At 40.6% G+C, this 16,480-nt stretch overlaps 1 protein-coding gene and 1 pseudogene across 1 annotated transcript in view; one reads left to right on the top strand and one right to left on the bottom strand.

Moving 5' to 3' along the window:
- Positions 1–9,022: 9,022 nt before the first annotated feature.
- Positions 9,023–9,622, top strand: LOC103273274 (annotated as a pseudogene).
- A 1,033-nt stretch (positions 9,623–10,655) lies between these two features.
- The window catches only part of ATP11B (ATPase phospholipid transporting 11B (putative)), a 101,161-nt gene continuing 95,336 nt past the window's right edge, over positions 10,656–16,480 (bottom strand). Inside the window, exon 29 of the mRNA XM_008070679.1 lies at positions 10,656–14,226. Coding sequence (XP_008068870.1) covers positions 14,145–14,226 — 82 coding nt within the window. The 3' untranslated portion in view covers positions 10,656–14,144. The remainder of the gene's footprint in view (positions 14,227–16,480) is intronic.

The following is a 16,480-nucleotide window of genomic DNA, read 5'->3' as shown; positions in this document are numbered from 1 at the left end:
ACTCACCTCAGCCTCCCAAAGGTGCGGGATTACAGGCTGAGCCACCGAGCCCGGCTAGACCAGTTACCTTAATAGTATTAAGTCTAGGCCTGGTGCAGTGGCTTAAGCAGGCTGAGGCGAGAGGATTGCCTAAGACCAGGGGGTTGAGACCAGCCTGGGCAACTTGGCAAGACCTCGTCTCTACAAGAAATCAAAAAATTAGCCAGGTGTGGTAGTGCATGCCTGTGGGTCCAGCTACTTGGAAGGCTGAGGTGGAAGGATCGCCTGAGCCCAGCAGGTTGAGGCTGCAGTGACCATGAGCATGCCCCGGCACTCCAGCATGGGTGACAAAGTGAGGCTCCAACTGAAAAAAAAACCAAAAAACAATATTAAGTCTTTCATTCTATGAACATAGGATACCTTTCCATTTACTTGTATCTACTTTAATTTCTTTCAGCAGTTTCTTTTCCTTGGTTAGGTTTATTCCTAGGTATTTTATTTTTTTGATGCTATTGCAAATGGAATTGCCTTTTCTTCTTTTTGGATTGTTCATTGTTAGTGTATAAAAAGACAACCAATTTTTGTGTGTGGATTTTTGCATCCTGTAACTGCTGAATTTGTTTATTAGTTTTTTTTTTTTTTTGGTGAGTGTAATATTTAGAGTCTTCTACTTGTAAGATCATGTTCTCTGTGAACAGAGATCATTTTACTTCCTCCTCTCCAGTTTGGATGCCTTTATCTCTTTTTCTTGCCTAACAGCTCTGGCTCCGATCAGTACTGAGTTGAGTAGAAGTGGTGAAAACAGGCATCCCTGGCTTTTTGTTGATCTTGGAGGAAACACTGCCTTTCACCACTGAGCATGGCACTAGCTATGGATTTTTCACGTATGGGCTTCATTATATTGAGGTATTTTGAATCTTGTCAAATATTTTTTCTGCCTTAATTGAGGTGGTTATATGGTTTTTGTCATTCATTTTGTTAATGTAGTGTGTTATTTATTTTTTTATTTTGTTAGAGACAGGGTCTTGCTCAGTTCCCTTGGCTGGAGTGCACTGGCACCATCAGGGCTCACTGCAGCCTTTACTTCCTAGGCTTAAGTGATCATTCTTCCTTGACCTCCTAAAATGTTGGGATCACAGGCAAGAGCAGATTAAATTTTGTATGTTGAACCATTCTTTCATTCCAGGAATAACTTCCACTTGGTCATGATGTATAATCCTTTTAATGTGCTATATTGAATTCGGTTTGTGAATATTTCATTGAGAATTTTTGTAGCAATATTCATCCGGGATACTGATCTATAATTTTCTTATAGCTTCTTTGGCTTTTGTATCAGGGTAATGGCAGATCCGTAGAATTAGTTTGGAAGTGTTTCTTCAATTTTTTGAAAGAATTTGAAGATGATTGGTATTAATTCTTCGTTAAATGTTTGATGAAATTTTCCAGTGAAGTCATCAATCAGGTCCTGGACTTTTCTTTGTTGGGAGGTTTTTATGCACTGATTCAATTTCCTTACTAGTTATTAGTCTGTTCAAAATTTTATATTTCCTTCTGATTCAGTTGTGGCAGGTTTTATGACCATTTTAAAACTGTGCTGTCTTTTACTGTTGAGTCGTAAGAGTTTTGTTTTTTTTTTTTGAGTCTCACTCTGTCGCCCAGGCTGGAGTGCAGTGGCACACTCATGGCCACCCCAGAGTCGACCTGCTGAGCTCAGGCTATCCTTCTGTCTCTGCCTCCCAAGTAGCTGGGACTACAAGAAGGCACCACCATGCCCGGCTACTTAAAAGAAAATATTTGTAGAGATGTTGTCTCGCTATGTTGCCCAGGCTGGTCACAAACTCCTGGCCTCAAGCAGTCCTCCCACCTTGGCCTCCCAGAGTGCTGGGATGACAGGCTTGAGCCACCGTGCCCCGTAAGAGTTAATATTCTAGAGATTAGACCATTGTCAGTGACTTACAAATATTTTCTACTATCCTTTGGCTTGTCTTTTCAGTTTTGTGACTGTGACTTTTGTGGCACAAAAGTTTAATTTTTTAGAAAGTGCAATTTATTTTTTCCTTTGATTGTCTGCACGTCAGGCATTGCTCTAAAAAACCATGGCCTAGTCCATGTCAGAAGGTTTACATTTTTGTTTCTGTCTAAGAGTTTTATAGTTTTAGCTTACCTTTAGGTCTTTGATCTGTTTTGGTCAATTTTTGTATATTGCATGAGGTAGGGGTCCAAATTAATTCTTCCACCTGTAGATATTCAGTTGTCTCTGCACCATTTGTTGCAAAGACTGTTCTCTCCCCATTGAATATCTTGGCATCTTTGCTAGAAATCATTTGCCCCAAAATGCATGGGTTTATTTCTGGATCCACAATTATGTTCGATGGATCTATATGTCCTTCCTTATGCCAGAGCCAGTCTTGATTACTGTCACTTTGTAGTAATGTTTTGAAATCAGAAAGTGTGAGTCTTGTAACTTCGTTCTTTTTCAAGATTGCTTTGACTATTCTGAGTCTCTTACATTTCCATCTAAATACTAAGATCTTACAGTCAGACAACAAAAGGATATCAATCAATAAATATATAAATAAATGCTAAGATCAGCTTGTCAACTTCTGGAAAAAAAAAAAAGCTTGCTGGGATTTTTATAGGGATTGTGTTGAATTTGTAGCTCGGTCTGGGGACCACTCATAAATGTTTCCTATTTCATGTGTCCATACGATGTTCTTGATCCCTAGTGTCACTGCCTTCACTGAATGCCCATCATGCACTGCCTACATGCCGGCTGGTCTTCCCATATGTTCACTATGCCTTCAGTCTGCTTGTCCTCCAGTCACTTGTTCTCACTGTTCTCAGGCTGATTCATCTAAAAGGCTTAGGATCCGCTGGTAACTCCCCATGGCTTTCGGATTTATTCACTCATTCATTCAAATGAGTGTCTCTGAGGTCCTTAATGTGCCAGTCATGCTGGGAATACAGAAGAAAACAGACAAAAACAGCTGCCCGTGTGACGAACTTACATTCTAGTGTCGCCGTAAACAAAATCAGTAAAATAACCAGTGTGATATATAGTGACAAGTGCTATGGAGGGAAGCAGCGAGCAAACGGAGGCAGAACGGGCAATTTTAAACAGGGTGATCGGTCAGGGCCTTGCCGAGATATCTAGATAAATATCGGATGAGGCTGGAAGCCATGCACGTATCTGAGGAAGGTTCTGAAGCCAGGGCACACAGGAACTGTCAAGGCTCTGAGCTGGTGACATGCCTGGCATGTCTGAGGAATATTAAGGAGGCCAGTGGGCTGGAGACGAGGGGGTAAGGAGAGAAACGGGGGTCAGAAGGAACAGGTAGCAAGTCGTGTGTGACTGGGCTAGGCTTAGGGCTGTGGCCTTTACTCACCAAGAGGTGGGACGTCATTGGAGAGTATTGAGCAGAGGAGTAACAAACAGGTCCTGACTCAAGTCTTAACAAAACTGCTTTAGCTGGTGTGCTTAGCAAAGACATGTTTGGGGGTGGAGTGGAGGTAAGATGAAAGCGGGCATCAGCTGTGGTAGGCAGCCTCTAGAATGCCCCCAGTCGTCCCTGCTTCCTGGGATTCACACCCTTGCATGATCCCTCCCGCTCGCGTATGGCCTAGACCTTGTGGCTTTCTTCTAATGAACAGAATATGGCAAAAGTGATGGGATGCCACTACTCAGATAAAGTTATAAAGAGACAGTAGCTACCATCTTACATGCCCTCTCTTGCTCCCTCGGTTGAAAGCCAGCCATTTTGTGAGCTGCCTTCTGGAGAGGCCCATGAGGCGAGGAATACAGGGAAGCCTCTGGCCAACAGCCAGTAAGAAACTGAGGTCCTTGGTCCAACAACCCATAAGCAGCTAAATCATCCCAACAGTCACATTAATGAGCTTGGCATCAGATGCTCACGGTTGAGCCTTCAGATAAGACTGCAGCTCTGACTGACAGCTTGACTGAAGGCTGTGAGAGACCTTGAGGCTTCTGTACCCAGATAATCTGCACCCATATGCTGGATCCACAGAAACTGTGGGATAAAGCCTATTGATTTAGGGTGCTAAATCTTCAGATAATTTGATACTCAGCAATAGATAACTAATATGTCAGTTAAGAAGTTGATGCAATTATCCTGAGAGATGATGGTGACTTAGACCAGGGTTATGACAGAGAAGTTGGCAAAAAGTTATTGAATGCTAGATATATTTTATTTTATTTATTTTTGAGTTGGAGTCTCACTCTGTTGCCCAGGCTAGATGAATAGTTCTGGTGGAAAATGGAGCAAAGGGGAAATCCTGATGGAGTGGGTTCAAGAGAGGACTGAAGAGGACCTGGAATGGTGAGTACAGAAACTCATGGAGTTGTGCTGCAAAGGCAAGCAAAGAAACAGGGTGTTAACAGAAAGGGGAGGAGGAGTCAAGAAAAAGGTTTTTTTTGAGTTGGAGTCTCACGCTGTCGCCCTGACTGGAGTGCAGTGGCTGCTCCCGGCTACCGCAGCCTCGACCTGCTGGGCCCTGGCGATCCTTCCGCCTCAGCCTTCTGAGTGGCCAGAACGACATACTGGTGTGTGCTACCACGCCCAGCTAATTTTTTTGATTTATTGTAGAGACGAGATCTCGCCAAGTTGCTCGGGCTGGTCTTGAACCCGCGGGCTCAGGCAATTCACTCGCCTCGGCCGCCCAAAGTGCTGGGATTACAGGCTGAGCCACCAAGCCCGGCCAAGAAAGATTTTTTAAAGATGGAAGAAATAATAGGATGTAGGTATGTTGGTGAGAAAGGTTCAGTAGACAGAACAAGTGATGCTTTGAGAGAGAGGAGAATCGCTGGCCAGCTGTCCTGGAGGAAGCAGGATGTAATTCTTACCGTTTCACTTTGTATCCAACACCCTCTGCATTACCCTATTTCTGTCTGCCTCCCAGCTTGTGTGTACCCTTTATGTCATTGGGTTTTTGCAGTGTGGAGATCTTGGACGGTCTCTGCTTTTTCTCTGCTTTCAATACACCTTCCTTTAAGGGATTCATGCTAGTTTTTCAAAACAATAGCAGCAACCAAATCTCAGCTTAAGTGTCACCACCCTGGGAAATTTTCTCTGGTGCCAGTCAGAGTTCAGTGGTCTTCCTCTGGGCTCCTGTAACCTTCCTTTCTCTCTGTCTCTGTATAAGACACCATGATCAAACTTGTTTAACTTCCATTAGGCCACAAGGGCAATATTGGTAGAGAGACCATTCTTTATTTGACTCAATGCTCAGCACATATCATAGTGCTTCGCACACAGTGAATATGCACACTAAGTCTTTGAAAAAAGAAATCAGAGAACCTTCTAAATACAGAGATGTCTTTAGTTCTCGTGGCAGATAGACGTTCTGGCAATGAAAGACAGTTGACTTCAGATATGAATGTAGTACTGGTTAATCAAGTAAGCAGAACATATGCAGTTGATCCTCATCATGTGCTGATTCCACATTTGTGAATCTGCTCTTCTGAAAAACTTATCTGTAACCCCCAAATCCATACTTGCAGCACCTTGAGTCACTCGCAGCCACATGTGGAGAGGCAAACAAATCTGAGTTGCTCAATGTCCACGTTCCTAGCTGAAGTTGAACAATGTGACGCTCGGCCTTCATGTTTTAGCTTTCACACTGCAAGCATCTCTTTTCCATTATGGCCAGTGCCATGTTTTCCATATTTTTGTGCTTTTTCATGGTGATTTGTTTAAAATGGCCACCCATGCGCAGTGCTAACGTGCCACCTAGTGTTCCTAAGCACAAGAAGGCTGTGATGTGTCTTCCAGAGGAAACTACGTACTAGATAAGTTTTGTTTAGACTTGAATTACAGTGCTGTTGGCTGTGAGGTCAGTGTTAACAAGTCAATAATATATTTGAAGCGTCTTTAAACATAAGACAAGATTATGTATTGATTGATTAATGAAAACGTTGTGACCGGAACCCTGTTTTTTCGCTAGGAACAATGGTTCAATATTTGCTAATTCAGTGGTTGGGGGCAACTTTATAGAACAGGATTGCTGCAACTAAGAAAAGTTGACTGTAGCTGGGCCTCATCCTGAAGTTACTGATCAGATTCTTTCCACCCCTTCCTACGGGTGAGGTTCTGATGGATTTAGATGGACACTTGTAAAGTAGCTGTCATCAAGATGGATCTCTGGTTGCACAGCTTCATATTTAGAAAAATCTGGACCGCAGCTACCCCGCTCAACTTGAGGGGAAAGCAGTGTACCAGTTCCAAGGAGATCTAATGTCTCAGGGGATCTGATGTCTTGAAGATAGGTAGGGTAGCCATGAAGGTCTCCTACAAGCATGTCAGATATTAGTGCCTAGAGTGTTTCTGAGACGTCCATTTTCTAGAGACTGTGTTTACCTTTGACTTCCCAGACTCTAGAGGTCTGGAGTCATTCAATGCTTGGTGAATAAATAATTTTGGTAATTGTCTACATTGAAGACTAAAAAACACTACTGAGAGAAGAAGAGATGTATATCATGTTCATGAATTAGAGGACTCAATATTATTAAGATGTCCATTACCTTCCAAACTGATCTCCAGATTCAGAGCAATACAAAGCAAGATCACATCAGGTTTTTTGTTTTTAAAGAAATGTGTTAAGGAAATATAAAAGATCCAGAATCGCCAAAACAATCTTGACAACACAGATAAGAGGGCCTACACTACCTGACTTCAAAGCTACCTATAAGCCTAGAGTAATGAAGGCCGTGTGTTATTAGTGCAAGGATGAGTAGACAGAGTCCAGAAGTAGACCCTCTTATATAGTCAATTAATTTTAAACAGAGGTACCACACCAATTCAATGAAGGGAATATTTCCAACAAAGGAAGCCAAATCAAACATTACGGAAGGTCAGTGGGAGGAAGATCCTCATTCCTTGTCTCACATCATACATAAAAATGAATTTGAGGATGCTCTTAGACCTAAACATAAATGTTTAACTCCTTTTCATGTGCTTGTTGGTGACTTATATTTTTTCCCCTAAAATATCTACGATGCTTTCAGATGAAAATTCTTTCAGAAGAAAACATAGAATATCTTCATGGCCTTGAGGCTGACAAAGTTTTTAGAAGATACAAAAAGCACTTAACCATAAAAGGAAAAAAAAACTGAGCTTCGTCAAAATAAAACATGTCTGCTCCCCAGAGGCATGATAAGAAAATAAACGGGGGTTGGTAGGGGGTGTGTGGTGGCTCACATCTGTAATTCCAGCGCTTTGGGAGGCCAAGGTAAAAGGATTGCTGAGCTCAGGAGTTCAAGGTTATAGTGGGCTATGATCACATCACTGCATTCCAGCCTCGGCAAAAGAGTGAGACACTGTCCCCTCTCCCCAAAAGAAACTAAGGAGACATGCAACAGCACAGATGCAATAGAAATCAGAAAAAGGGTTGCTGGGACACGAAGGGGGAATGAATTCACCACAAAGGCACAAGGGGAATTTCTGGATGATGGAAGGATTCTTTACCTGGATTGAGGTAAAGGTTACACAGGTGAACTATAATTCTACAGTCTGTGCACTTTACTGTCTATACATTATATCTAAATACAAAGCATTTTACCTTAGAAAATTAGTACTAAAAAACCCGATTTATCAGAGGGCCCTCTGCCTCTTCGAATAAGTAGAGCTCACAGAAGTGTGATCATTTAAGTCCATTTGCCGTAGCCTTGTCCTTTGAGTCAGTGCTTCAATACAAAACTTAAATTGGTTTTGCATTCACCGAATTTTCTGATAACATACTTCTAATACAAATTTTGTCCTAAATTTATTGTGCATCATATTCTACTTGTACTTTATTCATTTAAGACAGAAGTTACTCTAAAGATAGCCCCAACACACAACACCTTTTTTTTTTTTTTTTTTTTTGAGTTGGAGTCTCACTCTGTCGCCCAGACTGGGGTGCAGTGGCCGCTCCCGGTCACTGCAGCCTCGACCTTCTGAGCTCCAGCAATCCTTCCACCTCAGCCTTCCAAGCAGCCAGAATTACAGGTGCGTGCTACCATGCCCAGCTAATTTTTTGATTTATTGTAGAGATGAGGTCTCGCCAAGTTGCCCAGGCCGGTCTCGAACCCACGGGCTCAGGCAATTCACTCACCTCAGCCTCCCAAAGGCACGGGATTACAGGCTGAGCCACCGAGCCCGGCTACACCTTTTTAAATGTAAGAACAAATGCCTAGATAAATGGATTTGTCCAAGATCATACTCTTATTTCATTTCAGAAATACATCAGTGATGCATTGTTGGTTGGGTGTGGTGGCTCACACCTGTAATCCCAGCACTTCGAGAGGCTGACGCAAAGACTGCATGAGCCCAGGAGTTCAAGATCACCCTGGGCAACACAGATCTCATCTCTACAAAAAATCAAAAACATTTGCTGGCTGTGGTGGCGTGCGCCTGTAGTCCCAGCTACTATGGAGACTGAGGTGGAAGGATTGCTTGAGCCCAAGAGGTCGAGGCTGTGATGAGCAGAGATTGTGCCACTGTACTCCAGCATGGGTGACAGAATGAGACCTCGACTCAAACCAACCAACCAAAAAAAATGATGCACTGTCGATCTTTGCAAATAGTAACAACTGGGCAAAGACAATTGCTTAACTTTTAAAATAAATGCAATTAAATTAGTGTGTGTGTTTTAACTGGCAATTGAGGAAGCATTAGGGAAAATGTTTGGGTGTCCAGAAGTTGGAATATTCTAAGTATACATTTATATACATTATATCAGTTATATACATACATGTATGTATTTTTGAGTTGGGAGGCTCGCTCTGTCACCCAGGCTGGAGTGCAGGGGCACGATCACCACTCACTGCAGCCTTGACCTCCTGGGCCCAAGCAATTCTTCCACCTCAGACTCCCGAGTAGCTGGGACCATAGACGCACATCACATCTGGCTTTTTTTTTTTGGAGAGACGAGGTCTTGCTATTGCCCAGGCTGGTCTTGAACTCCTGGGCTCAAGCAGTCCACCTGACTCAGCCTCCCAAAGTGCTGGGATTATGGGTGTGAGCCACCATGCCCGGCCTGTGTTAATATGTATATATTTATTTTTGACAAGGGCCGGACAGAGTGTGGGTGGCTCCTGTGTTCCCGGGCACTGTGGTCCGAGATACAGCGGTCCAGCAGCCTCACTGACGAGGCCACCCTCAGTTGTTCCTCTGCACCAAGGATTTTCTATTACAGCAGACATTGCCGCGGATTAAGGATCCTAAGAAGTCACTGGATTTTTATACTAAGGTTCTTGGAATGATGCTAATCCAAAAATTAGATTTTCCTACTATGAAATTTTCACTCTATTTCTTGGCTTATGAGGATTAAAATGACATCCCCGAAGATAAAGATGAAAAAGCCTGGCCATTCTCCAGAAAAGCTACACTTGAACTGACACACGACGGGGACACTTAAGATGATAAGACCCAGAGTTAACACAGTGGCAATTCAGACCCTCGAGGATTTGGTCACACTGGAATTGTTGCTGATGTGCATGGTGCTTGTAAAAGATCTGAAGCACTGGGAGTCCAATTTGTGGAGAAAACTGAGGATGGTAAAATGAAAGGCCTTGCATTTATCCAAGAATCCTGATGGCCACTTGATTGAAAATTTGAATCCTAACAAAATGGCAACTGTTGTTTAGTGCTGTGAGAATGCTCCCTCGAGATTTTAGTAATGACAGAGATTAAAAAGGAAAAAAAAATATTGTGTGTGTGTGTGTGTTTTGAGTAGGAGTCTCACTCTGTCACCCAGGTTGAAGTGGAGTGGCACGCTCACGGCCACCACTGCAGCCTCGACTTGCTGGGCTCAGGCAGTCCTTCCACTTAGGCCTTCCAAGTAGCTGGAACCACAGGTGCACACCGCCACACCCGGCTAATATTTTGATTTACTGTAGAGATGAAGTTTCACCAAGTTGCCTAAGCTGGTCTTGCAACCCGAGGCTCAGGCAGTCTTCTCGCCTCCACCTCCCAAACTGCTGTGATTATAGATGTGAGTCACCGCGCCTGGCCTGAGTTAATATATTTTATTTTACTTTATTTTATTTTTTTGAGTTGGAGTCTCACTCCATTGCCCAGACTGGAGTGCAGAGGCATGCTCCCGGCCACCACAGCCTCGACCCACTGGGCTCCGGCGATCCTTCCGCCTCAGCCTTCCAAGTAGCTGGAACTACAGGCATGTGCTACCATGCCTGGCTAATTTTTGATTTATTGTAGAGATGAGGTCTCGCCAAGTTGCCTGGGTGCGTCTCGAACCCGCAGGCTCAGGCAATCCACTCACCTCGGCCTCCCAAAACACTGGGATTACAGGCTGAGCCACTGAGCCCGGCCGAGTTAATACATTTTGAAAAGCACTTATTTTATATGGACCAGGGCTTTTCCAAATGCACACTGGCTCTTGGCTGCTTTATCCTGAATGATGCGATTTCTAGTGGAAGTGTGTTGGTTTTACAGTTGGTGCATTTCTGTCAGATCCTTTTTCAGGAGTTGTTCTGATGACTTGTAAAACCTGGGTCATCAAATAACTACATTTTAAACAACTGAAGTCAGTGAATGTCATAAATGATATTGCCATCACTATAATGGACAGTAAATGCAGTCAGATTTAACTTAAACCAAGTTTGGCTGTGATGAGCAGAGAGAGACTTAAATGCTTAAATAACAGAGATACACTTTAACTATATAGGAAAACTTTTATTTGATAAATATAACTTCATAAACGTTAAAAAATTATGAGAGCTGCACAAATGTACTACATTTACCAACAATGCAGATAATTTTCCAAGGATCACATGAGCCGGCCACAGTGTCTGAGGTCCAAAACTCTAGACTAAGTTTTGCTACAATATTTCCAGCTACTCATTCCTCACAAAAATCCACCCTCATGGTCATTACAAACATGTCATTCATTACGATCTATTTTACGTAGGAATATTATTCAAGTTATATCGCATAAAACAGCACTTTAAGAATGTTTTAATTTTATGAAAATAGATAACTCATTTCAAGAGACAAATAAAAACGTCTATAAATGGGGACCAAAGTTTAAACATGTTTTTCATGAACTCTTTGGTGTGTTACTTTTATTAATACCCGCTTATATCAAACTCCAAACTGATTTTTACAGGAAAAACGCAAACATGAAAGATTTTTCCCTTTCCCCAGCCTCCAAGTGACATTCAGAGTCGTATACTTTTAAAACTTTCTGCTCTTCGTTGTCAATTTTTTAGAGGCCTTGATTTCTGCTTATCAGGGCTCTCAAGCTACCAAACAAGTTCAAACCATCTTCTGCACTAGAAATGACTTCTGTCCCGGTACTAATAATAGGTCCGCGTGCAGGTGTTTCCTAACGGGATTTGCCTCGGTTTCATCTGCTCTTCAGGAGAGGCCTGGGTTTGGCTCAGGTCTGGAAGCCCGTGGACATCATGGCGCTTCAAACCCGAGGAGGGCAGGTGGGAAATGCAGACTGTAACCTCTCTCCCTCTCTCTCCTCAGCGCCACAGCAAGCCTTTCTCACCTCTGCTCCTGCCAGAGTGAGTCTACACTCGCTAAGCCGAGGTGGGGTGCTGAGTCACCAATTCTGGAAGCGGACTTGGTCTTGCACTATCTCCAGGCTTACAGCCGCAGACTAGGCAAAGGCAGGCGAGTGTGGCAGACAGCTTTGAGACCCGCGATTAACTTAAATAATACATTTAGCATCTTATTCTGGCTTTGGCAGATAAGAATAAGTTAATTCTCAACATCACACTTTCCAACGCAACAGGGAAACTTCTCGTAATTACTGGTTATATAGTAGTAATTTTATGAGATGAATATGAACACTACCAAATGATGAAAGCTTGTATATTGCCCTATCACTTTTTTCAATAAATAGGAGAAAACTCTTCTCTTAAAATTACAAGGCAATCTTCCTTTAAAAATAGAGTAGGTTTTGAACAAGTAGAATGAGTGCACCGGTGGACACCATTTGCTTTACTTTTTGGAAATGAAGTTCCCCTTAACTAGCCTCAAATGCGGAGTGCAGAAAATCCTGTCACTCTCAGTACCACACGGGCTAGCTGACCTCCTGTCTTGCTGCGTTTGGTCACAGACTGCTTGAGGACTTTGTGGTCCCTCTTTCGTGTCAGCAGTCAGTCTGATGGCAAACAAACCCCAAAAGGTAGGTAGGATGCAGGCCTGAATATCATTTTGCTGTATGTATGTTTTACAAGATACTCGACAAGAAAGCAAATTCCATATCATCCTCTATTAAACTACTCTGAATATTTCTACAATATTTCCTCTTCTGGAACATGAATTAGTGAATGTGTATATTGTATACTATATTATCCCTTGAAAGTATTTCCAGAATAACAGATCTTCCTAAACCCAACTCTGGAACATCTAAGTTAATGGGCTATTTTTGAAAATCAATATTTAGCCTACAATTAAGAATTTAGTATCTTTGTATTATCGAAACAAACAAATGTCATATCAGCATGAAATAGTTTACCACAAAAAAAGGTAAAGTCTTAAATCTTAGTTCTGCCACTCTTTTCCTACCAGTCCAATTCTAGAAGGCTTATCATGAAACTAGAAGGGGTGCAAGGTTGCATAATACATTTCCATAAAGGAATTATTACATTTTCAAGGAAAAATCTAGCAAACCTCATTTATCCATTTCCTTACAATTCTAAATAGGCATACAATCATTATTTGTGTAGAGCTGGGTAATAGTTCTTAAACTAATTTCTAAATCTTAAAACATTACTTCTTAAAAAACCAAAAACAAATTATAATACTGAATCTATATGATATATTTAGGATGGAAATTAAGTTTTGAAGTGCAATGAGTTAATTATGGTAACATGTACTTGATTAATCATTCTTAGCATTTTAATTTATTGCTGTCACGACCTGATACAAATTTAGTATTTCAGACTTTGTTTCATTTACATTCCATAGTCACACCTGACAATATACTTTATAATGGGACACAGGGCAGAATTCACTTCACTGTGGTAGTCTGCTGTAACTTAGACAACAAATGCTAACCTAAAAATAACAAGATTCTTAACTGAAACCCTTTATTCTAAAGTCTAGCTTACAGAACGACAAGAGCAATTCTAAGTTGGCCACAGAAAGAGTCTCTTCTCTTTATTGATTTAATTATCCACAATATTTTGATTTGTATAATTAAAAGTATTTGCAATACTTAAATACTGTCCAAACTTGTTTATTATTGACATAGTTGAACTTTACAACATTATCATCAAATACTATATACAGAGCCTTCAGATAGAGGAAAAAAGCAAATTTAAATATATTAATCAGATTAAAGCATGCAAAAGATCTGATAAAGACATTAAATTAATAATATGCTAATGTATCTAATTTACCCATTTATAGGGTCTTCATATTCTGCCACAAAATGTGAATAAACATCAATTTGAAATTTGGTGAATGGACCCGATTCCTGATTAATATATCAGATATGATATATCTTTGCATTTATGTTGCAAACTTTACAGGCTGTATTACAGTACAGTCAGAGGAATCTGGTACTGGTAGAAATTTACTACCCATACCGTGGTAAATAATGGTTGAAAATTATTCTTCTAATTTGCTCTGTGCACTTAGAAAGCATTAATGAACGAACAACACAGGTCACTGAGGGACCCAGATTCTTCACTATTCACATTAACTTTTCCCATGAAAAGCTTCAAATATAACTCTAATAAAAAAATAGAGTTCTCAAGGCAAACTTTCAGCATAATTTACAGAAGCAGATTTAAATAGAAGTCATTAACCAAGCTAATCCTAAAAAATACACATAACTAGGTTTATCTCTTTTCTATCTTGATAGTAAAATATAGTGGCCTCAGCAAGAGGCTGAAATGCCCTTAAGGAGTCCCATTAGCATAAGGGACAAACCAGACAAAGAGATGGAAAATGTCTCTTTATTCACAAATTTTAACATGCTCAGATTCAAATTAGTGGGGGTGGGAGGGCTATACTAGGGGTGGTGTTGATGCTTTCTGTTTGTGTGCCATTATAGCTCTGAGTGGGTCTGAACTATTCCAGAGATTTCAAAAAGTAATGTCAGAGCTAACATGGCTATTAACAGGATGATCACACTGAAATTTGGGAAAGGAGGGGAAATGGCTCCCACAAAGTACTACTGGCCCTTTAACAAGTAGATGAGTCCATTGTGGAGAGAGTCAAGATGCTCCTGTCGTTGGTATAGAAAGGATCCGATGCACTCCATGATCTAAGGCAACAATAAGAGAAAAGTTGGGCTCACCAGGACCTATGTTTTAACTGAGAAAAAAATTCACCCTAAAACGTAGGACCCAAATGCAATTTGAGTTTTAAAATAATCACTGATTGATTTCATTTTTAAATGCTAAAGAGAAGTTCTTCATACTAGTATCAAATGCCCATTCTATTTATATTATACAAAAACTTGGGAAAAATAATGCTCTAGTCATATAAAAATATCAGCCAAACTACAGACATTCATTAGCATTAAACTGTTCCTATATGTCGTAAAGCATAAAATGCTTTTAAAATCTTAACAGTTCATTAAGAAATAAGTATGTTATTAAGAGTTATGTGGGTTCAGTTTTACTGAAACAGTCTGTTTATTGAAACAAACAAAAATCCCACTTACCAAAAGTTTTGGAATGAAACAGTAGTATGTTCATTTCTTTTCAGCTATAGATTCTATTCTAAGGACTTTAGCATAATTAACTTAAATATAATCAATGGTCTATTCAAAAGGTATCAAAGACACCTGTAGGTCACTAGCATTTTCTTTTAACTAAGAACAAAATGATCTTCTACTGGCCTGAAAAAGTTAACTGCTGTCTGTATGATAAGGCCTTTAAGCAACTCATTACGGAATATTTTACTTGCAGCTGTAAACTTAAATTAGCTTGAGTTAATTTAAGCTAAAAAAACTCAAGACCAAAAGTCGCCTTCCATGTTTAAAATAGAATAACCTACTCAAGGACAATCTTAGAATTACCAAGTGAAAGGTGGCTTTTCTCGAGATTAAATACATATCATGTAAATTTTGCCAGGATTCTCACCTTCCCTAAATAGATGTCAGAGGAAGAGACTAGCATGTTAAATGGCCCCAATACACCTTTATCAAGTAACTTTCCCAGAGACTCTAAGTTTGTATGTAGTTAAAGTTCAAGCCAATTATTAATGAGCATAGCCTCATAATTTGAAATCTCGAAATTTTTACAAAGTTAGCAAACAAAAAACCAAGCAGCATCTATACCAGTTCTCTAATTTTACCGCTTTCCAGAAAAGCCGGAACAATATTTACCTCAGTTTAAGGAAGGGCTTGTTCACTACTCTCTAGCATGTAGAACTGTGTCTGGCACATATTAGGCAACCAGTATTTGTAGAATAAATGAATAAAATGAGAATATGGAAATTTCTGAAAGAGCAAGTATTTATGGGGAAAAGGTATGCTTTTAACTAAAACATAACTGTCAGTACCCCAATTATCTGGAGTCAGATGTTCAAATCCAAACTGCCAAAATTTCCATTAGTTTTTCTCTTTCCAACCATTGCCTGAGCAGAAGAATCTTATCAGGTCTTTACCTAATAAGGACCTAATGAAAAATGAACATTTCCTTCATTTTCCAGTCTTTTCAAAGCACACATGTGCATTCATATGTTAAATATCATTTTTGACAGAATATTAAACACCTGAGCTACATATTAACTCCTTTCTATTTAAAAGATACTTTTGATTAGGATAAAGTAACTGTCAGTACCAGACCGGGTGCAGTGGCTTACACCTGTAATCCCAGCACTTTGGGAAGCCAAGGTGGGAGGATTACTTGAACTCAGGAGTTTAAGACCAGCCGAGGTAACATATCAAGGTCTTACCTCTACACAAAAATCAAAAAACAAAACAGGCTGGGTTTGGTGGCACATGCCTGAAGTCCCAGCTACTCGCTGAGGAGGAAGGATCACTCTGAGCCCAGGAGTTTGAGGCTGTGGTGAGCCGTGACAGTGCCACTGCACTCCAGCCTGGGCGACAGAGTGAGACTCCGACTCAAAAAACAAAAGAAAGAAACAAACTGTTAGTAATAAACTAACAGAAAATCAGTCAGTGCTGAAACACAGTTCTTTAGGGTACAATATAGCATATTCTTTGCATAGCACCACGATGCTTCCTTTGAAGCTGAGCTTGAAATATGGGGTATACCTTTGACACATCAATTAATAAAATATAAGCACAATTTCTGAGCCTGGTTAGTAAAAATTTAATCAGCAAATAGATTTGTCATATAAAAGCACTAGCTGTATTTCTCAAGCGATGCCCATTACTCTTTTGTTTAATATGTCTATTTCCAAGAGCCTCCACATCCTGTAATGAACGGTGGTCTCAGCCTTGCCCTATCTTTTAAACTAAACGTGAAACAGAAATGTATAACTGAGGCTGCTCCAAATCAAGATGGAAACGCCACATTTCACAAATATAATTACATGTACAAAAG

This window comes from Carlito syrichta, unplaced genomic scaffold (genome assembly GCF_000164805.1).
Source record: "Carlito syrichta isolate Samal-C Ts95f unplaced genomic scaffold, Tarsius_syrichta-2.0.1 Scaffold313936, whole genome shotgun sequence".
NCBI lineage: Eukaryota > Metazoa > Chordata > Mammalia > Primates > Tarsiidae > Carlito > Carlito syrichta.
Note: the sequence above shows the minus strand (reverse complement) of the source record. Positions and strands in the feature narration are given on the sequence as shown.